The 24,920-nt window shown below is 43.3% G+C and overlaps 1 protein-coding gene across 1 annotated transcript in view; it reads left to right on the forward strand.

Moving 5' to 3' along the window:
* LOC126484254 (trichohyalin-like) overlaps positions 1 to 24,920 on the forward strand; it is a 731,617-nt gene that overhangs the window by 506,626 nt on the left and 200,071 nt on the right. Inside the window, exon 3 of the mRNA XM_050107675.1 lies at positions 22,396 to 22,492. Coding sequence (XP_049963632.1) covers positions 22,396 to 22,492 — 97 coding nt within the window. The remainder of the gene's footprint in view (positions 1 to 22,395; positions 22,493 to 24,920) is intronic.

Below are 24,920 nucleotides of genomic sequence, written 5' to 3' on the forward strand. Positions count from 1 at the left end.
CGTCAGTTTGCTGCAGCATGTTAGACCACTTTCTAACCTGGAACATTAAGACGTTACTGGAGGAAAAAAAGCTTCATTAAAGGATCAGTAAGGAAAATGGAAAAAATGGCTGTATGAAACAAAATTTGACTGTCAGAGCACAGTAAGTTACACTGTACGGCGAATGTTCAAAAAAATCGAAAACAACGTAGATGTGCGTTATAGGATCACTAATACTATCAGTTTTAAACAATTTATCAGGTAAGATCACTTGTCTACACAACGCATCGTCTCTGGATGACTTAAGGGAATGCAGAACTACTTAGGCAGTATTTTTATTTGGTGTATTGAATGATAACTCTCTTAAAAAGTTAGATTCAACATAACGCTCACAACGATGAGAAAGAACCCGATAGCATCTGCTTACAAGATTAGAGATAAACTTCTAAAGCCCATGAGATGTTTTCACTGGTTAGATAGAGATAATACTATGAAACAAGACGTACACGAAAAGTCACTGTTAGAGTAGGCGAATGGGAGACAGATTTTCTTAGGATGATTCTGAGAAAATACAGCGCATCTGCCAATAAGATAGCACACAAAAGCCTCGTGCTACCAATTCTAGAGATCCGCTCCAGTCTCTTAGTGCTTATTAAGCAGGAATGAGAACAGACATCGAACGAAATGTGAGCAGTGTTTCTGTGATCGTACTGGCTCGGTGTGGCCCATGCGGCAATGTAATAAAAAAGTTCGTGAACTAAAGTGGGAATCTTTGGAACAAAGGCGCCCCTCTACTCGCGAAATATCTTTGTATGAATTTAAATAATGAGTATACAGAGCAAGTTACCCAAAAATATTGATTCCTGCAACGTGTGTCTCGCACAGGCGTCATTAGAATGGTATAAAAGAAATTAGGGCTGAAACCGAGACATCGCGCAGTCAATTGTGAGATGAATAGGGAACAGGATGTAAGTACGAAGTACCATCCGCTGATCCGCTGTGGAATGTACAAGTGGCTCGCGAAGTGTGATTCAGCTGCCTCTACGTATTGGTTGCATACAACCTGCAAGGCCTTCAAAAACCACGCGCGAGACTGTCAAATTCTCTCGCCTACACACAAACGATAAGTCCTACAGAAGAAATGTACCGGACGTTAATTTAATGTAATTAAATTTTCTACTGGAATACGTTTTCGCTAGAGGCCGTAGTTTTCGAATTATTAGAGAAAAATATCCAAAAATGACCTTCAAATGCGTTCTTCCTGAAAAACTCGAAAATCGTCGTCTCCAGCGAAAACGCATTCTACTACATAATTTAAGTGGTTTATTCTTCCTACAAGAGAAGGTCCTGTTCATTTTTTCTGTTGGACTAACAGTTTGGGTGTAGTGAGCGAGCGAATATGAATATCTCGTCTATGGTTTTTGAAGGTTTTGCGAGTTGCATAAAACCAGTAGGTGAGGGCAGCTCAGTCATCCTGGATCAATTTCGGTAAGTGGTAGTATGGACCAAAACAAGGAAAAAAACGTCGAGTAAACATCTGCTCTAAAATGCATACCTTAATAGATATGGGCACTCGTTCATTACAATAGTTGTGTTTCAAAGTAGCGAAGATGAGCTAGTGCTCATAGCTCGTAAAGTATGCATTTTAGAGCACATGTTTACTGGACTTTTTTTATCATCAAACAGGCATCTTCAGTCTGGTGCGTCGGTAGGGTGACTACCTCAGTGCTCACGGCGACTTTATCTGATTGGCATATCAAATCTGGACTGTGCGGCCTTCGAACGGATACTTTTTAATCGCCCCCTATACCATGTATGTTCTACTAAGTGTATGATGCTGAAGCACTGTGGAAGCGAAGTGTTTGTTGAGATATGAATTCAAATACACAAGTCACTTTAGGGTGAAAAAGTAAACTCTGTCCACAGGCCCTGGTGGCCTCATCGATATCGATCGATCGCCGTATAATCCTTCGCCAATGGCGTCACTGGATGCGGTGTGTAGGGGCGTGGGGTCAGCACACCGCTTTCGCCACCATTATCAGTTTTCGTGACTTGCAGCCACTACTACTCAGTCAAATTGCTTCTCATTTGGCATTACAACGCTTAGTAAATAAGTTCACACCGTTCCACCAAGGAAAAATCTTGGCAGTACCGGGAATCGAACCCAGGCACCCCCCCCCCTCCTCCCCCAATAGCAGCCAGCCGCGCTGAGCACTCAGATTCGGAGGCGGGTCACTTCAGAGTAATCCCTGAGAATAACAGTATGGGGACTGTCTATGCCTGTCAGTGCAAGTGATGTAATGGGATATTCCAACGGCCTAACGCGTCGTCTCATAGAGGACGAGCAGTCAACGTTCGTTTGATGCCCATTCTAGGAAAATCAGAATAATTTCCCAGCCACCACTTTCGTCTGATGCATCAATATGGTAACTTAAAAGCCAGCAACATTAACAGCTATAAATTCTGAAATTCACAGATGCACTTATACACGAGACCTAATCGTGTAGGATTGTGACTATGTACGTGAGCAGTACCAAAACCACCCTTTCGGATCTTCCAGCTAACGATACCACAGGACCATCTATTTTCTGTTAGTTTTCAACATATTTTGGCAGCGTTAGTGGTATCTGCGATTGGAAATTTCACGAGTTAATATGTTAATCAACATAGTCAAACATGTAATTCTGGCTGTTTGTTTAATGCCGTACATGATGGGCATATGCTTTCCATTATCGCCCAATTTAGTTGGCTATTACAACGTGCTGTGATTATCTTGTTATTCATTTACCGCGTAATTGATTCACCAGGGTGCAACATCGACGCGATTGAGTGTTTCCTGTCTGTTGGCGTTACAATATGTCCAAAGAATTTTTGGCTGGTATAGAAATGCCTTTTCTCCACTGATTTCTCTAATCTGAATCTAATTTATTACTTAAGTAGTGAAACAAAGACATTATTGCAGAGTAGCCTTAATTTTGCACAAAGCAGAGAGAGACAAGTAAGAAAGATTTAGATTTAACCTCTCGTTGGCGACAACATGATTAGAGACAGAGCTCCAGATTAGCTACTCAAAGCTGTAGTAAATATACCAACGCCTCCCTGTAGAAACCATACGAGTATCGACCTCGAATGATTTAGCGAAACTACGGAAAACTTAAATCTAGATAGCCGGAACGGAATTTGAACTCCACCCACTCCAGTGCGGAAGCAACACCTTTGTATCAGCATAAAACGTACATCATTATTTAAATTTGATATTGGCGGTCTTTATGACGTCTTCTCCTAGTAATAAAAGCGTGGTAACAGAAATAAATGTTCGTGTAGGCATATAGTGAATTTTTCCATAGAAAGAAGCTCATGGAAATATGTTCGTAGACGCTACTCTCAGGTAGACTGCGTTAAACGTCGAGCACGTCATCGAATTTACTCTGTAACGAACATGCAAAGATATGCATGCGTGCACATACTAGACCGTTGTATTTTTGTCCGGGACGCAAAGACACAGAAACAAATTAAAAATAACTTCAATCGCTCGGTTCCAATCTAGGCTGCAAAAAGAGACAATTTGCTCAAAACCATGAAAGAAAGAGACTGCTTACACTACGTTTGTCCGCCCTCTGCTAGACTATTACTGTGCAGTGTGGGTAGACGGGACTGATGGAGGACATCGAAAAAGTTCAGAGAAGGGCAGCTCGTTTTGTACTATCGCTAAGTAGGGGAGAGTGTGCTACGGATACGATACACGAATTGGGATCGTTGTTGTTAAAACAAATGCGTTTTCCACTGCGGCCGAACACTCTCATCGAATTTCAATCACTAACATTCTCCTCAGAGAGTGAAAATATTTTCTTGGCGCCCACCTACAAAGGGAGAAATGATATAATAAAATGAGAGAAATCAGAGATCTCACAGAAAGACCTAAATGTTCGTTTCTCCTGCGCTGTGTTCGAGACTCTTATGGTAGAGCCGTACTTAAATGTAGTTCGATGAACACACTGCCAGGCACTTAACTGTGAATTGCAGAGTAATCTGTGATCGGAGGTGTAGATGTAGATGTAGGTTTTCGAGAGGTATTCTTGGTTCGTTAAGCAAACACTGGAACTGATAACCATCTTCTACACTTTTATTTTTCGACGTCATTCTGCCCTAGCTCTAGCGCAGGGGTCTCCAAACTACGGCCCGCGGGCCGAAACCGGCCCACGAGGGCTGGCAAACCGGCCAGCGTTAGCTGGCCGGACATCCCCGGTATCCGGCCCGCCAAATATTTGAGGTGGTACCTACACTGCCAACAATTGAGTTTCGAGGCCTATCGCGACCAATACGCTACTCGCTACAAGACTACATAACTAAACTTATTGTTGCACCTCTTGAAAAAACAATGCGTTGACATACTCTACCTCTGTTACATCTTGCAGTAATAGTGTTGCAAACAATGATTTTGAGATTTCGTTAACTTTGCAGGACGCTTTCGTGAAGAATGTGCAGTGAGATACCTTTTTGTCGGTGAAATTCGCCAGAATTTAGGTCAGGTTCATTCACAATCAAAATTATGTAATTAAATAAAAATCGTAGTTCGTTTCAGTGCTAGCTATTCCCACAACCTTAGATTTTTGCGATTTCATCTTTCCTTTGGCCTTGCATTACGGTGATCATGGAGTGCTAGGGTGCTTTAATCCCATTAGGTAGATCTTGGCCCTTATGACTTCGTGGAGGAATCAATGTGGCCCGTAGACTATAAAGTTTGGAGACTTCTGCTCTAGAGCTTCGTATCTGGCTGATCGGAACCAGGCTCTAGAGTGGGTCGCATCTCAACAGCCCACGCCATCTTAGGCAGAAAATTAAAAAGAAATTAAATTGAAAGGCGTAAACAGAGTACACCTCTTGGATTTTCCAGCATAAACTTAGCCGTTTTTATTTACCTCATCTGCCTAAGAAATCCCTGCAAAAAATTTGGTTCGACTGAGCGAGATGGCGCAACAGTTAAAGACACAGGCTAGCACTCAGGAGGAGCGGGCCAAATTCCGGTCCAGTCATTCAGTCTTACGTTTCCCGCAGCTACACCCAGTGACTTGATGTGAGTGTGGGCATGTCTACGGAAGGACCACGACAGGTTTCTTTCACCATCCTTGTCCATTCCGAGCCTGAACTCCTTCCCTTATGTACTCATTAAATTCTAATTTCCTGTCGATTTTCAGGGGTTTATTGTACTGCCTTCCAACATTAGCTCTGTACCTCGTCAGTTCGGTAGACACTTCGGGGAGAGCATAACCCGGCCAGATTGTTCGGAAAGCGCACTGACCGCAGGAAAATAAATTGCTGGAAACGTGTGATTCATCCTAATGTTGGTTCTAACGTAAGGTGGTCCAAAACCTGTAAAACTTTAAGCTGACTATTGGACAAGAGATATAAAAGCCTGAATTCGGTTTGCAGAAATCTGCGTGTTACATGTGACTTCGCACTGTGATGGAGTCACTGTCACTGTGCTAAATCACAGTAAGACCCGGTTTTTACAGTTTCTGACACACGGTTCAACTAAAACTAATATTTTGATTACATGAAATGGGAATTCGATTAGTGAGACTCAGCACTCAAAATTCCTGGGTACTCAGCTAGACGGTTTACTGTCATGAAATATCCTAATTCAGGATCTCATTGAAAAACTGAATGCTGCTATATTTACCATTAGGAAACCTTCTGCAACAAATGATAGTTCAACACGAAAATTAGTAAACTCTGCATATTTTCATTCACTAATGACATACCACATTATATTCTGCGGCAACTCTTCCCATTCACAAAGGGTATTTCTGGCTCAGAAACGCGTAGTTCGGGTAATACGTGCAGTAAGTTCTTCTCGATCTCAGTTCAGTAGTCTGGGAATTCTGACGTTGGCCTCTCAATATATAATTCCTTTAATGTCCCAAGAATTAGCGGCTTCCACTCAATTAATACTGGATGGAAATCCGATCTTTCTTTTGGATTGCACCTCTTCGATTCTTGTTCAGAAAGGCGTGCAGTATTCTGCTGCATCCATTTTCAGTAAGTTACAACTATAATTAAATAAAATCGTAGCAGTAATACACGCACTTCTAAGCCTAAACTGAATAATTTCCTCATGCCTCATTCCTATTCTGTTGGGGAGTTCCTACAAAAAAAAAAATTAAAAAAAATCACACCATAGAAATTTAACCCGAAAGCTATTGCATGCCCAGAACAGGAGAATACAGTACACTATTGATGAAGGGCGCTACAAACATCTGTATACTCTTGACCAAAGTGTGCCAAGCTACCACACACGTATTCCCAGGAAACATTTTCTGAACGAAAAGGGTACATCTCAGTGCACCGTCCATTTCTCTTCAGACTCGTGAGGCATCTGAAGAGATTACGGGAAGGAGACACGCTGTGGAGTGCCGTGTTAGTCAGTGAGAACACCGTTTAGTTAAAAACTGAAATCCCCTGATAACAACGGCTAATGATACGTCCTCGAGGGCTAAGAGCCAGGATGGCGTTGGATAGTCTCTAGATACGATAACTCTGCCCTTTACTTTTACTACTTTCAAACTTCACCTCTTCTCTTTTTCTGTTCTCTATTATCAGTATTGCAACGTTTGCCTCATTGTAGCTACAGGAATTGGGCTGTTTTTTAAGCGGTATGCCTGGAAGCCTTCTGCATTCAGTGACCAGGATCCTTGTGCTGTCATTATCGCTTGTGACCGAGCGACAGTGGCGAGTGTCTGCTGTAAAAGTAAAACATTGAAAAGAGTGGAAGTAGTATTCTACTGCCTGAATCTACTTTCGACTATAAAAAAAAGGATACATTTCTTTGAAGTCAGCAACAAATCACGGATGAAAAACTGAAATAGAGAAGTAACGTATTGTAAACTACAATAGGCTGCTTAAGGTGGTCTCCAAGATGTCATTTCTTAGTTACATAAAAACAGTAGAGCACCACCATAAGAAAATATTTGTAGTACTTGAAATTTAGGATTCGAAGACAAGATTCTGAATGGATATAAGAGACACTGAACTAAGGGAAGCAGCAGGAGTATGTGTCCCAGGAACTAAGGAACCAAACAAAACCAACACACTACTTAAAAGGGGAATTCCCCATCGCACCGCCCCCCCCCCTTTTTCAGATGTAGTGGTAAAATGGCCCATTGGATAGTCTGCCAAAACCTGAACATAGATGAAGCATGAAAACAGGAAGAAGGTGTACTGAACTATGGAAAAAAGAAGAAAAATAGGAACAGTGAACCGTCCAAATTTAATATTTGTAATGAAAATGCCGTGTGGCTAGGGCCTCACGTCGGGTAGACCGTTCGCCTGGTGCAAGTCTTTCGAGTTGACGCCACTTCGGTGACTTGCGTGTCGATGGGGAGGAAATGATGATGATAAGGATAACACAACACCCAGTCCCTGAGCGGAGAAAATCTCCGACCCAGCCGGGACTCGAACCCGGGCCGTTAGGTATGACATTCCGTCGCGCTGACCACTCAGCTACCAGGGGCGGACATATTTGTAATTTCGAGAGGCGTTAAACAGCCATCGTGTCGTGTTTATGTGGTCACGGCGTTGTGCTGCGACGCGGGATATCCTGGTTCAAATCTCGCCCACTCCATTTTTTTTTTTCTTTACAAAATCACGAGGTTTCCGTCCGGTCATTGACGTGTCTGTTCGCTGCATTCAAATTTCTGTCAGTTTGCAACAGCGACGTGTAACGAAGGGGCCTCCAAAAGTACGTAGCTCCTGTTTTTTCTACACAGTTATCACATGTTATGCCTCTTGCGTCCCCTTTTGGCAGTTTTGACTCTTCAATTCCCTCGTTGTAACATATTTCAGACCCGTTTATTTGCTGTTTCTATTTCTGCGAGAGGTCTATGCGGCTTCTCGCCTGCTCTCACAGTTCATCATAGAATATGACTCTTGTTGTAAGATTAAAGTACCGTCGCAAGTAAATGTGGCGAATAGTGAGAATAGGCGAGATGCCGCATACACTTCTCACAGAAATGAAAACAGTAAATAAACGGGTGTGAAATATGATACAACGAAGAAATTCAAGAGTCAGAACTTCCAAAACGGAACGCAAGAGGCATAACATGTAGTGCGTGCGTAGAACAAATAGGAGGTACGTATGTCTGGAGATCACTTCGTTACACTTCGCTGTTGGAAACTGACACATACACTAATTTGAATACAGCGAACAGACACGGCAATGACCGGACGGAAAGCTCGTAATTTTGTGATGGAAATATATATATATATATTGGACCGGGCGGATCTCCCGTGTTGCAATCCACCACCGTCACCATACAACCATGACACGACACCATTAACGATGCTCGATTTTACACATATTTTCTTCTTTTTACCACAGTTCAGTACACCTTCTTCCTGTTTTCATGCTGGATGTGTATTCAGTTTTTGACGGACTATCCAATGGACCAACTTGGCCAACTTACCAGTAAATCTGAGAGGGGTGCGATGGGGTGTTTCCCTTTTTAGTGATAAGTTATTTGTGTTTACTACGAATATAAAGATTTTTAGTAGGCTATTCTAATACACATACTGTCACATATACTTAAATTACTTTTAATTATTGGTGCAGTTCCCTAGCTGAAGCACTCACAGCTTTCGGCCTTTACTTCCTTGGAGACAATTGGGGTTTGTGTGTGTGTGTGTGTGTGTGTGTGTGTGTGTGTGTGTGTGTGTGTGTGTGTGTGGTTTGAGGTTTTCGGGCGCTAAACAGCGTGGTCATCAGCGCCCAAACGCATAGAAACAGGTACACATGCGGTCAAGGGACAAAGACGGACAGCGAACAAGGAGAACGGCTAAAAGACACAGGCCTGACGCAGTTCCAAATCCTCACATACAGAGGCAAAACAAGAGGAAAAGAAACGCACTAAAAAAGGAAAGGAAACACAAGGAAAAGAGAACAGAAATCGAAGTGAAACAAGTAGCTAATCGTGACTGGCGGACCTCTCACCTAAAACCTGGGTGAGCCGGTCACCCAGCAGCACATTAAAATTCTCTCCCTAAAATCCGAGGCACAAATTGGACAGGACACAAAACCGTAAGACCTTAACCACAGTCGTTGCGTCGTCTTGCAAAATAGAGGGCAAATCCGGTGGCAAGGAAACCACCGCCCTCTGATCAGAGAATAAAGGACAGTCAAGTAAAATGTGGCGGACAGTAATCTGGACGCCACAAGCACTGCAGATTGGAGGGTCCACCCGCCGGAGTATAAAAACATGTTAAGGGACTGTGCCCGATGCGAAGGCGAGTGAGGAGAACCTCATCCCGCCTGCACGACTGATAGGACGTACGCCATGGCCGCGTGGTGGCCTTGACCAAACGCAGCTTATTTTCACCGACTGCCAGCCACTCCTCTTCCCATTGACGCATAACCCGAAAACGCAAAAGGGATGTAACAGCATGGAGGGGGACGGCACATTCAACAACTTGAGGGAGGGAACATGCATCTTTGGCAGCGACATCCGCCAGTTCGTTTCCCCTAATACCCACGTGCCCCGGCACCCAGCAGAAGGAAACCTCCTTCCCCTGCCGTTGCAGGTGGACTGGGGCATCATGGATGTTCTGGGCGACGGTATCCGCTGGGTACAAGTGTTGCATGGTCTGAAGGGCACTCAGGGAGTCAGAACAGATGAGAAACTTAAGACTGGGAACACATCTCGTCTGCTCCAATGCCCGCAAGATCGCAAACAATTCGGCGTCAAAGATGGTAAACGCCGCAGGAAGCCGTAACTTGATGACTCGATCAGGGGAAACAACAGCACAACCAACAGAGACCCCCGGTTTAGAGCCATCCGTAAACACTGGTACATGGTCGGGATACCGGTTCAAAATATCGTAAAATAAGGAGGTAAAAACAAACGCAGGAGTGCAGCTCCTCCGGTACTCTGACAAGTCTAAAAGGACGCTGGGCCTCTGGAGCAACCAGGGAGGCAGGCAGGTAAAACCCTGGAGTTGGGGTGCCACACGTTCCACACCAAGGGACTCAAGCAAATGCTTGGCACGAATCCCACATGGTCTCGTTGCCCTTGGACGACTGGAAAAGAGACGTTCCGTAGGCGGTCGGGCAACAGTAGGGTACGCAGGGGAGGTAGGAAAGGCAAGGAATTGACACACCCGTCGCACCATGAGGAGTTTCCGCCGGATGGCGAGCGGCGGTTCCCCTGCCTCTGCACACAGGCTGGGGATGGGACTGGTACGGAAGGCACCAGTGGCGAGCCTGATACCCTAATGGTGTACCGCGTCAAGAATCTTCAGATACGAAGTCCTCGCTGACCCATACACTGTGCATCCATAGTCAAGACGATCTGCTCCCCAGGACCGATGGCTCAGACACTTCAAAATATTCGGCGCCTTCAGGGCCCGCACCTTGAGGTCTTTAAGGTGCGGCAACCACGACAACTTGGAATCAAAAGTGAGGCCCAGGAACCTCACAGTGTCTCTAAAAGGAAGAATGGTGTCCCTCAGACGCAATTCAGGGGAGGTAAAAGCACGTCGAGAACGATTAAAATGAACACATACACATTTGTCTGCAGAAAAGGTAAAACCCGTCTTCGCAGTCCATGCCTCTAATCGCTTTATCGTAAGCTGCAGCTGCCGACTAGCAGTGACAAGACTGGAGTAAGAACAGAAAACAGCAAAATCGTCCACAAACAAGGAGCACTGGGCAGGACTCCGGATAGTGGACGTGATACTGTTAATGGCGATGGCAAAGAGGGTGACACTTAAAACGCTTCCCTGAGGAACACCATTCTCCTGCACGTGCTAATCAGATAGCACATTACCAATTGGGGTTTGTCATATGAGAGCAGCGCTCTAGGCTTTTCATGCTTTCCCTGTTTGCAAGTGTTCAATTCATTACCATTTCGGAGCAGTTAGTATCGAAGAATTTAAACACACGACAGAGAAAGCTTTTATTGTCATCTCGCAAACACAGTGTATAATAATCTTACTGGTTACTAAGTGTAAATGTCGTTTGGTAATTTGGTACTTCAGCTAAAGGGACCTGTTTCAGAATGTATATGTAAGTCGGTTAGCACGGCATTTAGAATGAATCGAAAACGTAGTTCGATTCAAAGAAAACGAAAATACAGTAATGAAAAATTATGCCATAGTTTTTTGTCTGGTCACAGAGAATTTTAAAATTAAATGCCAGCGGTCAAGATTTATACAAAGAAGTAATGAGAACTGAGTCGGGATTCTGTTTAAGGATCTGTTTGCAGCCAGCTTGTTTGACCATCATCGTTTAGCATGTTATACTACATCGATCACAAAATGAAACCCATTTGTTCAGTTTCGAAATAAAGATGTGCCTCACAATTTTATGAAACTACTCGTTGGAATCATTAAAGCATATCTCTTGTCGTATCTCGATTTTGTTACTGACAAGTTATTAAGAGTGTTTCGCAGTGAATCCCTGTAAATTGAGCTGGCCTGGTGCCCAATTCAAAGCCATGCTACCATGTTCGCAAATATTTACGAATAAAATGCCCGCCACTGTAAGTAATAAAACAAAATGAAAACGTGGTTTGTATTGTAAACATCAATCGTTCCAGAGCCGTATTTTGCCATGTAAATCGAGCGTGTGAACGCACGTTGTTCCACGCACTGTATTCTACATCTTGATTTACACTGCCGGAAAAATTAAACACTCAGTGAGAGTTTTCTATTCCCTTCAGAATTAACTGTAAGAAAAATACGTATGGAGTACATGGAATGATTACATTCACAGATACGCAACTCAAACGGTTCTGAGGCACCAGGAATAGACCCATAGTAGTACGCAGTGTAGCCTGCACAGGCGGCAGTGCAGACACCGACTCTGGCATGGAGTCCATCATAAAGGTGAGGAATGCTGCTTCCACACTGCCCGATCTGTACGCGTGGGTCTGGAAAAGTTTTGTGTGGAGGAGTCGCACGATTCACTCGTCGTCCCACCTCATCCCACACGTGCTCGACTGGAAACAAGCCAGGGAAACTGCAGTACGTATTGCAGACCACGTTAAGTTTGTAGGGCAAAGTGCGAGCGAGCATTTTTTTGTTCAGAAATCGTATTAGAATGTTGTTTGTATGTGAGAAGACCATGTTCAGTGTCGTGTAAGAAACATTCGACAATAGCAGGATCGTGGCGTAACAAGAATGCGGCATATCATTTCACGATATTGCTGCTCACCTTAGCCAGGATTCCACGACTGTCAAGTGAATATGGAATCCAAGAGTTCAGGAGGACAACACTCAACGTCATGCAAGATCTCAAAGGTTCCACGATTCTAGCACCTGGGAGGACAGACGTATAGTGCTTCTGGCCATACAGTATCGTACAGTCACGTCACGTACTTTGAGTCAGGAAACTGACTTGTCTGCAAAATTACAAGTATCCACACGGGAGTGTGATGTCGTGTGGAGCAACTCTGACTGTCAACACGGTGACGAGTGCTGTAGCTTCCCTTGACACGCCAACAGAGAGATGTCTCCCGTCACTGATGCGCCCAACGACACAGCAGTGGCACCACGTCGTCTTTTCACACGACTCCCAGGTCTGCTTACAGTAGCACGGTGGTCGTACCCGTGTTTGGAAGAGCCCAGGACAACAAACGTTGTCAGTTTAGCACCACTGACTACAGCGGGCATTGACAGCGATGCAGACACGCTGTATGTCGCTGGATCTAGTTATGATAACTGCCGTTGGTTCTGCAGGAGGTTAGACTGGCGTGTCACATGGGCTACGCCTCACTCTCAGAACAAGGGCAGTTGGGCGGCCAGTCTCTATAGTTCCAGCCTGCATTCTGTTCCTAGTTTATCGTCATACTGCTGCAACCAAAACGACCTTGCTTAGTTACTCGACGGCCTCGACTGGTTCAGTACCCGATGTGACTGTATAGGGGTGTCAATGGGTACAGAACATGATCACCTGTGGTTTGCATAGCCGGTGCTTTTGACAACATTTCTGACGTGTTAAGAGTAGTGGCTGGGCCCTAGCTTCGAGGCCTCAGTGACGTTATCTTTGCTAAAGATAGTGCAAGACTGAAAGTGCCCAAGTGGTCCTAACCAACCACAAAAAGGGAATAGTCGGCTATTTCCATGACCAGCACGTTCTCGAGATCTTCCAACCTATGAAAAGTTCATATCATAGGTTGCCAAGAGACTGGAACACCACTACTCACCAGCCAGTCCAACTGATAGGGCTGAAGCAGTATGAAATGACACACCCGTATCTGTCACCCAAGCCCGGCCAACTCAGTACCTAGCCTCACTGCAGCCATTGTTACTCTAGAGGTAGCAGCTCTGTGCACAATTTTCGCACTTTAAATATCCTCAAATTATCTACAAACTTAATCGTTTGCTCTTTGTACTATACTGCATATGCACAATAAGTAAAATTTTGTTACTTTCTTTCCTTCTAAAATGTAAACTTTTACTGCCGGAAATGTCAAAATTAATTAGATGTTCCGGGCTATTACGTCGAGGTCGAATGGATTTCACATTTAAGCCCAACGTTTCGTCGCCATCTGCGGAGGACATTGTCAAGGAGGTTCGGAGCTTTTCAAGTGTCTGATTCACATCCTCGCTCGCTCAAACGATGTCTGCAAACCATTGGAAAAATCGAGAATTTACAGGTTTCCTTGTAGTTGTGGTGAGGTGTACGTGGGTACTACAAAAAGAACTTTCAAAAGACGAGTAGAGAGCATAACGGCAATTGTAGAAGGGCGGAGCTGATGGATCAGCTGTTGCGGAACATGGTTTCCTGCCAGGAGACAACCACATTCATTTTGATAGGTCTGCAGTACTGGAAGCCACAAGCGGATACTATGAAAAGTTATACAGAGAGACCATACAGATTGTAAAGCAGCCAGGAATTTAAATATGAAGGAGGAAGCGTGAAACTGAATGATATTTAGAACCCGGTGCTGAAGATGTGTACCAGTCTTCCACCGTGGGGTAATAGCAACAGCGGACGACGCTAGTCGACAACGGCCAATTGCGCTCGGGTATTCAAAGCGTGTGACGTTAGGCCATCGCGCGGGAGCACGTCTAAACGGAATTTTCCTGCAGTCAGTAGCGAGCCAGGGTGTGAATCGGACACTCGAAGAAGCTACAGCCTTTCTTGAAAATTTCCTCCGCGGATAGGAAGGAAATGTTGTGTGTAAATGTGAAATCCATTCGACCGCGACATAATAACCAGAAACAATTTGTTAATGGTATCTTTTGTGGTTGCAGTTCCAGTGACCAACAGCGTACAATAAACTTCCTTCAAGTAGGCCCAAGGATACTTTTGCGTCGAAGATTTGTTTCTGTTCGGATCTACATGCTGTGCTATGATTGCTAGGAACTCTTGAAGACGATCATAAAAGTGGTCTCAGATCCCATACACTAGTATTCTCTTCATTTGGTGATAGTGCGGAACTGTATCGAACGCGTTCTGGAGGACATGGACCATGGAATTTACCTGAGCGCCGGTATATACATAAACAGTACTGTGTTTAAATATGTAAAAGGACTTGATAAAGTCTGATCATAGGATTTTCCAACAATCACGGAAAATAGTAGCACCCCTTAAATATGTGGTACCCGTACAGAGCGATTTAAGGGTGCTACGACTATAAAAACTAACTTTAGGAAAAGCATACGCCAAACTGGGATTAGTTAGAAGAATCTTCAGGAAGTGTACTCCTCCCACGAAGGGAATTTTTTTTTAAAAAAAAAACCTCGTTCGACCGATATTTGAGTATTGGTCAACAGTTTGCGCCTCTTACCAAATAGGGCTGACAAAGGAAATGGAGGAAAGCCAGAGTGGAACACTGCGTCTCGTCACAGGCTCGTTTAGTAATAGCGAAAGCATCGCAAGATGTTCGTACACTTCCAGTGTTAGACACGACAAGAGAGGCATTGTGGATCACAATGTTTCTTGATGTTAAAATTCCGAAAGCGCACGTTCCTTGGAAAGTCGACCAATACATTACTTCCTCCTGCATATATTTCACAGTAAGACCGGGTGAAGTCAAAATCAGCAATTCGAGTGTACATTTTGGATTACCAGCAATCTTAGCAAATGCAGACAGGTATCACCAGTAGGCGACACAATGACGGTTGTAATTCAGCACCGATAAATTGCCACAGGCCACGTATTGTTCCATGTATTCATTACTTACGCTCATCAGACGCGAGCATCCTCAGATATTCATTGCCCTGTTGGCAACATGTTGGAGGTTTGAGGGACCACCTGGCGACGTGATCAACACAAAATGCTGTGAGATGGATCCAGCCAAGCTTCTGGGGCTTCAGCACTGAGGTAAACATCTATCAACACGGCACCTAAGCTGCTGGTCCACGTATTTTGGTGACTGTATCGCAGAAGTGCGGGTTGTTCCCTGGAAGTTTAGCTGAAAGTGGCTGCTGCTGTTCCTCCTTGACCCCATTTAAACACTACTGCAAAACCATCAATTTCATCATGCTGGTTTACGCCAGTGCCTGAAAGCTGTTTCTTATCTACAAAGACTCTTATAATTATAGTTTCCCCGAGACATTTAAGTCTCATCTTTATCTACGATAATGCTGGAAGTTGAAGAAATAAACTAAAATTTGTGCCACGGCCGGGGCTCGAAACCGGGTTCGAATCCCGGCCGTGGCACAAATTTTAATTCATTTCTTTAGCTTCCAGCATTATTGCACACAAAGACTCTGTTTTAACGGACATTGTCATCTTGGTGAAGGCATGTAACTTATCAAGCCAATTAGTTATTTTGTTGTAAAAATCGGGGCAAATGCCTCTTTACTCTAGGAATATCATTACTCTATTATCATTTCTGTCACCTCCAGAACACACAAAATTAAGAATCAGTTTTTAGTACTTACCAACTATTAAGATATTCTGATTAATTCTTGCCTTTAATCGCGTCTTCTACTTAATTCTAAGTAGTCTTTGATTTTACACTCTGTATTACCAACCATGAACCACGAGTTTCGAATCCCGACTATATATATATATATATATATATATATATATATATATATATATATATATATATATATATATATATAATTTTTTTTTTTCAGCGTGTGAAGAGTAGAGGGTGGGGAGATAGTGTCCTATAGTTTACATATGACGCTCATAATTGTGTTTTGTTCATCTGATAGGCACGTTAAGCTTAGAGGCCTCTTTCAATCCACAATCAGATTTGTACATACAAACTTGGTATTTTACTGTCGGATGCAACGAATCTAATGGCAAACCACGTCCAATGTCACTATGACAAGAAAACACTGCATGCCTACATAGCTTCACGCTGAAGATCACCATTTAGTGTGAAATTGACTGATTTTGATCGCTGCTGGCTCTCTTTTATTTGACTCACCTGCGGACTGCCTCACAAGTACAGTTGCAGAAGCATTTTTATTTTGTGGACAACTCCGTCGTTATTTCCTGAAATATTCTTCCGGTGTAACTGTCTCATGAAATAAGCAGAGTATAATCGCTGTTTCGATGTCATATCTCTTGACGCGGATAAGCTGTATCAGCGTAAGTTTAATATGCGTCCAAGTAAATACTAAGAGAGTATGAATGTTTTTTGCTAACACAGATGCCTTGCTTTGTGTTTCTTAACAGTTTTACCTCTGAATCTAGTAGAGGCATCAGTAGGCGCATCAGTGAAGGATATGTCTGAGGCGATACTGGCAGTTCTCTGTGTGACCTGTATTTCTGACGTAGGCCTTCAAAATACAGAATTCTGATATGAAGTTTATGGGCAACAGTTTCAGACTCAGTTCTCCTATCTCTGCGGTAGTGCAAGATCAGTTTTATTTTAAATTTAACAGAATTTTTAAGAAATAAGGTAAACTTTTTTTTGCATCGTGAAGATCTGTCACTTGTTACAAAGATTGTGTCGTAAACGTATCTGAAGTAGTAGTAGTAGGTTCACTATTTTTCTCGTGAATGTATGGCTTTCCCTACAAAGAAAATTATTATGTTCCACATGTGTACGTCGAACCTGTTATCCTTACTGGTATTTGATCCTCAACTGAACATCGTTTCCTGCTGTTGAGATTGTTTGACCTACTATATATTCAAGTGCTTCTGACAGCCGATAATATTTGCACTAGCATTTAACTCGGACTAGAAAATGTTTTCTCATGTAAGTGTTGTAAAACAATCACGTTATATGGTTGTGACCTGTAACAGGAAGTAAATCTGCCCGAATATAGAAAGAACAAAAATTCTTCTCGTCAATAAAGAACCGTCAAAGTACCTTTGCCTGTGTGTGCTCCTTTTACATACACTGCAGTTCCTTGGAAAATTCGAGTGTGCTATTTGGGACACAATTCAATCAGCGTCAATCTACTTCGCTTGCTTTGAAATTCCACTGGGCGATGCGTGCTCTTTGCTTTTCACTTTCCATATTCCGTCATCCATTTGTGATAGGTGCATTCGATCAAAAATCACGTCAGTGTAATGCAATCATCAGGTTAGTGGACTCCAGTCTGACAGTTGGTTTGTAGGCCGGCATGATACAATAATATTTACTGTTGTGAAATTATTTTTAGGTAAATGTCAGTCCTCATTGGTTTTTGCTTTAGTTTTCTCATCGTGCTAGAGATGGGCTTAATGACCGATACTGGTTCCACAAGACTTCAAATAAATATTCATATTACGCAGCCTCAATCGATATTGTTAAACACCGTACAGGAAACAAAACCTGATAAAAATGTCGAAGCAGAGTAGGGGATGTACAGTCGAACTGAATTTTACATATACTCGAAGGTCAGAACTACGGCCGTAAAACGGCACCAGCGACAAGCGTGTGGATGTGTATTCATTTAACCCGACTTTCCAAAATCTAATTCCTTAAAATTCCTCCCCCCCTCCTCCCCCTCAGTCATAGTGAATTGTTCTCGTTGTACCCTCTCCAGGTTCATGGTTGACGCTACATATTAGTCATTTATGATCATAATCATCATCAACATCATCACCATGCGGCGTATCACGAGATTAAGCGATGAAAATTGAGTTGTCACTCCTAAGAACAGATTACGCGCCGAAGTCTATATCCCATATCCCGACTTAGCGCGGCAACGGACCAAGGAAAATCTAGGCTCCCCTGTTCAGCCTATGTTTCGTGGTGCACTTATTGGTTCTGCTTTAACTAATGTTGCCGCTGAAGTTGGACAAGTGTGATTGACTATTGCTATTGTTCGTGTTGATTCAGCTGTCCGTTATTTGGCAACGAGTGTGGAGAATTTTCCTCCTCCTTATGTTATCGCATACAGGACTTTTGGTTGGTTGATATGGGGAAGGGGACCAAACAGCGACGTCATCGGTCCTATCGGGTTAGGGAAGGATGGGGAAGGAAGTCGGCCGTGGCCTTTCAAAGGAACCATCCCGGCATTTGCCCGAAGCGATTGAGGGAAATCACGGAAAACCTAAACCAGGATGGCCGGACGCGGGTTCGAAACGTTGTCCTCCCGAATGCGAGTCCAGTGTGCTAACCACTGTGCCACCTCGCTCGGTACACAGGACTTTTGTGGCAACCAAGTCGTATGCCTCTACAAGAAGTGGTGGGTCTGCTAATATTTTTTTCGACAAACATGTGTCTGCATGGACCCGATGTGTGTGTAAGCTGTCGGAAATGATTCTGTATCAGTGTTTATTAGAGATCGGTGGTACTGATATGAAATTCAGCTCTGTAGGTGACATGAATGTGTATAGTGTTATTTGATCTGTAGCGTCGGCCATAAACAGCCCAAGGGACCCCAAAATTTTTCCTCAGTCCGCTGCCTCACTAACTTGTTGACTCCGGCAGGTAATGTATTCTTATGGGTGACAACTTCAACTTCCATCGCTTAATCTGGTGATACGTCATATGATGATGATGATGATTATTATAAATGAATGATCTGTAGCGTCAGCCATGAACCGGGCAAGGGTACAACAAGAACCATTCACTTCAGGGGCGCAATAGTTCAGGGGGGTAAGAGTACTTTTTAGGTTGGGGGTGGGTTAGTGGGCCCCATAGTAAGGCAGTCGACATGTGATACTGTAAGGTACAATTTTTATGATAATGAAAACTGAAAGCCAAGTATTTTAATTTGTACTACATAATGAGGAATGGTTCAAACGGCTCTGAGCACTATGGGACTTAACATCTCAGGTCATCAGTCCCCTAGAACTTAGAACTACTTAAACCTAACTAACCTAAGGACATCACACACATCCATACCCGAGGCAGGATTCGAACCTGCGACCTTAGCGGTCGCGCGGTTCCAGACTGAAGCGCCTAGAACCGCTCGGCCACCAGCGGCCGGCCTGTATGAGTCCATAGGACTTAGTATAGGACTGAAGATGATCATTCTCCGATTGAAATCGATGTGTAATAATAATAAGAAAGCTGTTTCAAATTTATACGACCAATGCTGGAGTTTCCTTTCCTTGTAATTCTTGTATGGACCTGGTGGAAAAACTTCCTAATGGAATCTGGTCTCAAGATACAGGTAAATAACGAACTATAAGCTAAGTCTCCGACGATGAAGAAAACATTTTAGACCGAGCGAGGTGGCGCAGTGGCTAGCGCACTGGAGTGGCATTCGGGAGGACGACGGTTCAATCCCGCGTCCAGCCATCCTGATTTAGGTTTTCCGTGATTTCCCTAAATCGCTCCAGGCAAATGCCGGGATGGTTCGTTTGAAAGGGCACGGCCGACTTCCTTTCCCGTCCTTCCCTAATCCGATGAGACCGATGACCTCGCTGTTTGGTCTCTTCCCCCAAACAACCAAACCCAAACCTGCTGCGTGAAGGAGAAAACATTTTAAATTATAAACACTTTTTTCTCAAATAGCATTTTTACTATAAATTCTCGAAATTGTTTCCTCCACCTTCACAAAGTCAATATCCTCGAAGAAGCATTTGGGTCGCTCTATCGAAAATTTCTGGTGTGTTACGAATGTAAGTCTCGGTCTCAAAAATTATTGCGACCAGTTTTTGGCGGCAGTTGACTACCGCGCAATAGTCGTAGTTATACAACGATTCATTCCCGGCCTTTGTTATATGGAAATTTTGCCCCATAACACGTCCCCTGCAATGCTCTGGCCCCAGTTTCAGTTTTCTTTCCAACACTCTATGTAAATAGCGTCCTTCATTCAGTAAATTCAAGATTAGATTAGATTAGATTAGTACTTGTTCCATAGATCATGAATACGACACTTCGTAATGATGTGGAACGTGTCAGGTTAATAAAAAGGGTCTATACAAGATATTACATTAGACAAAATATTACATGACACTCAATATTTTTAATTTTTTTGTGGTGATTGGGAAATTACCCACTTACTATATCCAAAAATTCATCTAATGAGTAGAAAGAGTTGCCATTAAGAAATTCTTTTAATTTCCTTTTAAATGCTATGTGGCTATCTGTCAGACATTTGATGCTGTTAGGTAAGTGACCAAAGACTTTTTTGGCAGCATAATTTACCCCCTTCTGAGCCAAAGTTAGATTTAACCTTGAGTAGTGAAGATCATCCTTTCTCCTAGTGTTGTTGCCATGTGCACTGCTATTACTTTTGAATTCGTTCGGATTGTTAATAACAAATTTCATAAGTGAATATATATATATTGTGAGGCTACAATGAAGATTTCTAGCTCTTTAAATAAGTGTCTGCAGGATGATATTAGATGAGCTCCAGCAATTATTCTGATTACACGCTTTTGTGCAATGAACACTCTTTTACTCAATGATGAGTTACCCCAGAATATGATGCCATACGAAAGCAGAGAATGAAAATAGGCGTGGTAAGCTAAGTTACTCAGATGTATATCGCCAAAATTTGCAATGACCCTAATAGCATAAGTAGCTGAACTCAAACTTTTCAGCAGATCCTCAGTATGTTTTTTCCAGTTCAACCCCTCATCGATGCATACACCTCGAAATTTTGAATTTTCTACCTTAGCCGGCCGGTGTGGCCGTGCGGTTCTAAGCGCGTCAGTTTGGAACCGCGTGACCGCTACGGTCGCAGGTTCGAATCCTGCCTCGGGCATGGATGTGTGTGATGTTCTTAGGTTAGTGAGGTTTAAGTAGTTCTAAGTTCTAGGGGACTGATGACCTCAGTAGTCAAGTCCCATAGTGCTCAGAGCCATTTGAACCATTTGAATATTCTACCTTAGCTGCCGATTTCTGATCGAAGTCTATATTTATTAATGGGGTCATTCCAGTTACTGTGTGGAACTGATTATACTGTGTTTTGTCAAAGTTTAATGAGAGCCCATTTGCAGAGAACCACTTAATGATTTTCTGAAAAACATCATTTTCAATTTCACCAGTTAATTCTTCTCTGTTGCGTGTGACAGCTATACTTGTATTATCGGCAAAAAGTGCCAGCTTTGCATCTTCATGATTATAGAATGGCAAGTCATTAATATATATTAAGAACAGCAGAGGACCCAAGACCTAACCTTGCGGCACGCCATTTTGATTGTTCCCCCGTTTGAGAAATCACCAGTTTTTTTGCATATTATGTGAACTGTTTATTTCAACTTTCTGCACTCTTCCAGTTAGATATGATTTAAACCACTTGAGCACTGTCCCATTCATACCACAGTACTTGAGCTTATCTAGAAGTATTCCATGATTTACACAATCAAAAGCCTTTGATAGATCACAAAAAATCCCAACGGGTGACTTCCGGTTACTCAGAGCATTTAATATTGAAAAACCCTCTGGAAACCAAACTGACATTTTGCTAAAACTTTATTTTTACAAAGGTGTGAAGCTACTCTACAATACATTACTTTTTCAAGAATTTTGGATAAGGCAGTCAGATGAGAGGTTGGGCGGTAGTTGTTGACTTCAGACGTATCCCCCTTTTTATGCAGTGGTTTAACAATGGCATACTTCAGTCTATCTGGGAAAATACCCTGCTTCAGAGAGCTATTACATATGTGGCTAAGAATCCCACTTATTTCTTGGGAACAAGCTTTTATTATCCTGCTGGAAATGCCATCAATCCCATGTGAGCTTTTATTCTTGAGAGAGTTTATTATCATCCTAATTTCAGATGGAGAGGTGGGTGGAATTTCAATTGTATCAAATGGTGTGGGAAAGGCCTCTTCCATTAGCTGCCTTGCTTCTTCTAATGAACATTTAGATCCTATTCTCTCTACAACATTTAAAAAATGATTATTCAAAATGTTTTCGACTTCCGGCTTGTTGTTTATCAAGTTTCCATTCGCTTTGATGGTGATGCTGTCATCCTGTACTCTTGGTTGTCCTGTCTGCCTTGTAATAAGTTGTTGACGCTGGTGTAGCAGCAATGAGCAGACTACTCTTGGTAGACGGCAGGATTTTTTCGTTGCAGCCGTGTGACGTGTTGCTAATTTGGTGTGTCTGGTGCCCACAGGAGCTGGAGCTGCGGATAGAGACGCAGAAGCAGACGCTGCAGGCCCGCGACGAGAGCATCAAGAAGCTGCTGGAGATGCTGCAGAACAAGGGCGTCGGTAAGTCAGCGGCGCAAACAGCCGCCGCTGCCTCCCGTCTCTCGCGGCCGGGACGTGTCTAAAACGTGCTGAAGCCGAGTACCTTCCAGTCGGGGCTGTTCCCCTACGGGCTATAACCACAAGTACAACGGCAGTTTAAATGAAACTGCTGCAAGTCGGTTTTATACTTGAAGTCAAAGCCGTTAATATTGACACGATACAGGAAGAGAAGCGTAGGCGTAAAGCACTGGATGGATTAGCCCTATTGCCATCTATAGATGAAGGGTTCCGAAAACGCCCTTGGTAGTAGGCTGCGAATGTCTGTGTCAGTATTGCTGACAGATAAGCAGGTAAATTGTTTGGCTTCTTCCAGAGTGGGGAAAGCTCGTGAAAACTGCGCACGTAGAGCTTGGGCTGACTGTTGGTTCATGCGTCGCTTGACAGTGAAGCATCACTACAACCTCCACCATCATGTTCATTTTATTATACAGGGCAGTCAGACACAGTCTGAAAAGCTTGTAAGAGCGTTGCAGGGTAGGCTGTGCTGAGGAATAGTTGTCAAGAAAAAAATCGATACGACGCGCCGTTTCCGAGTTAATTAGCTCTGAAGTTAGCCAAACAGGCCCACCAGATACAGTAGGTGTCAGATGTTCTCCTAGCATAGATGATAGCGCACGAGACTGCTCAGCCTTTGGCTCGGGTTCGATCCTTACTACCGCCCCATGTCCAGTTTCTGTATCGCTCTTTCGTTCAGTTTTAGGAAACCAAACGAAGAACTCGTTTAGCGAAACCGTCTATGGCGGGTCACTTGGACCTGTGCCCTCAACGGCGTGATTGGTTAACTTCAATGCTAATTCCACCAGCTGCGACATACTCGCGAATATGAACAGTAATCCGATACTGTCAATTTTTTTTTTATTCCAGTGTTTGATCACAATATAAATTCCTTTGAGGATGACCGGTTTCAATCAGTATGACCATCTTAAGACCCGTTCTACACCATGTCCTAATGTGATAGAGCCGTAATGATATCGTCAAACCATAAATACACTCAGCATAGCATCGTCACCTAGAACTAAAATATGGTGTAAAATAGGACACAACTACCGCAAAGTCATATTAAAATTTTGTTCTTAACAATTTATTTCTCAGCCCAACCTACCCTGCAACCCTCTTACAAGCGTTTCAGACTGTTTCTGACTGCCCTGTATAATAAGATAATGTACAACGAACACATCGGAAAGAAAATAGTAGAAATGAGTACTGAAGCCACAGAACCAGTGTTTGAGTTTTAGTATTTGCGGCAGCCAAAGGAAAACGATGGATGGACAGCAAAAACAATAAACGTTAGAATGAAAATGGCCGCGAGTGCTATTAGTAAGCTATTATGGTTTTCAAAATTTAGCTCTTGATGTGTCTGAAACAAAAAATATATAATCAGTTTGTGCTACCGATTTTGACTTGTGGCAGCGAGACATGGACGTTTAAAGCGAAAACCGTTCAAAATTAAGCTTGCGCAACGAGCAGTAGAGAGATGCAAGTTGGGAATCAACCAGGAGAAACGGGGAAACGAAATGGAATGCACCACGTAATTGTGGCTGTACTGAATATGGAATGGCGTAAGTGGGACATGTAGGCGCCGGGTAGATGGTAAATGGACTAAGAAAATTTTTTCTGGGTTCCTAGAGACAAGAAATAACCCAAAATGGGAGTTGGATAGGTGATATAAAAAAATCATGCAGAAGAAACATGGATGGCATGTAGCTGAAAACCATAATGCTTGGAGAAGTCTGGAGAAATGCTTTGTTCGACAGTGATTGTGAAAAGGCTGCTAATGGTGATGATGATGATGACGATTGTGGTGGTGATGGTGGTGGTGGTGCTGCTGGTGCTGGTGGTGGTGATCCGCCTTATGGGATGCAACATTTCACTGCAGGGTTATGTCGCTTATTCTTAGTTAAACATTCAGAAAATATGACCAGTTTCTGTGAGTTTAATGAGGTAATCACCCAGTAAAAAAATACATGACACAAAATTAAAAGCAACTCCGCCACTGGAACCAGAGGACAACGGCAACCCGACTGCCCGCCGTGTCATACTGTGTCATGCATTCGGATGCGGTGTGGGGTGTCATGGGTCAGCATCCCGATTTCCGGCCGTTGGTCAGCCTTGGAATCGCGACGTGTCGTTCAAGTAGCGCCTCAGTTGGCTTCACTTGGCCGTGTGCACTTCATTCCAGTCCTTACATCAAGAAAAAATCCCTGTTCGTTCGATTAAAAACGGTGTCAGCTTTACTACACAAGCTACAGCTTTCGTTGGCAAGTAAACGACACATAATACGCCCAATTAAAGATTACTCTCGAGCTGTACTTCTTCTGTAGTACAAAGCCGCAACAAGAGGAATGACCTCGTTGAATAGCGGCTGTGTGCATCAACTTCCATACTAAAT

The sequence above is a fragment of the Schistocerca serialis genome, chromosome 6, assembly GCF_023864345.2.
Source record: "Schistocerca serialis cubense isolate TAMUIC-IGC-003099 chromosome 6, iqSchSeri2.2, whole genome shotgun sequence".
Classification (NCBI taxonomy): Eukaryota; Metazoa; Arthropoda; class Insecta; order Orthoptera; family Acrididae; genus Schistocerca; species Schistocerca serialis.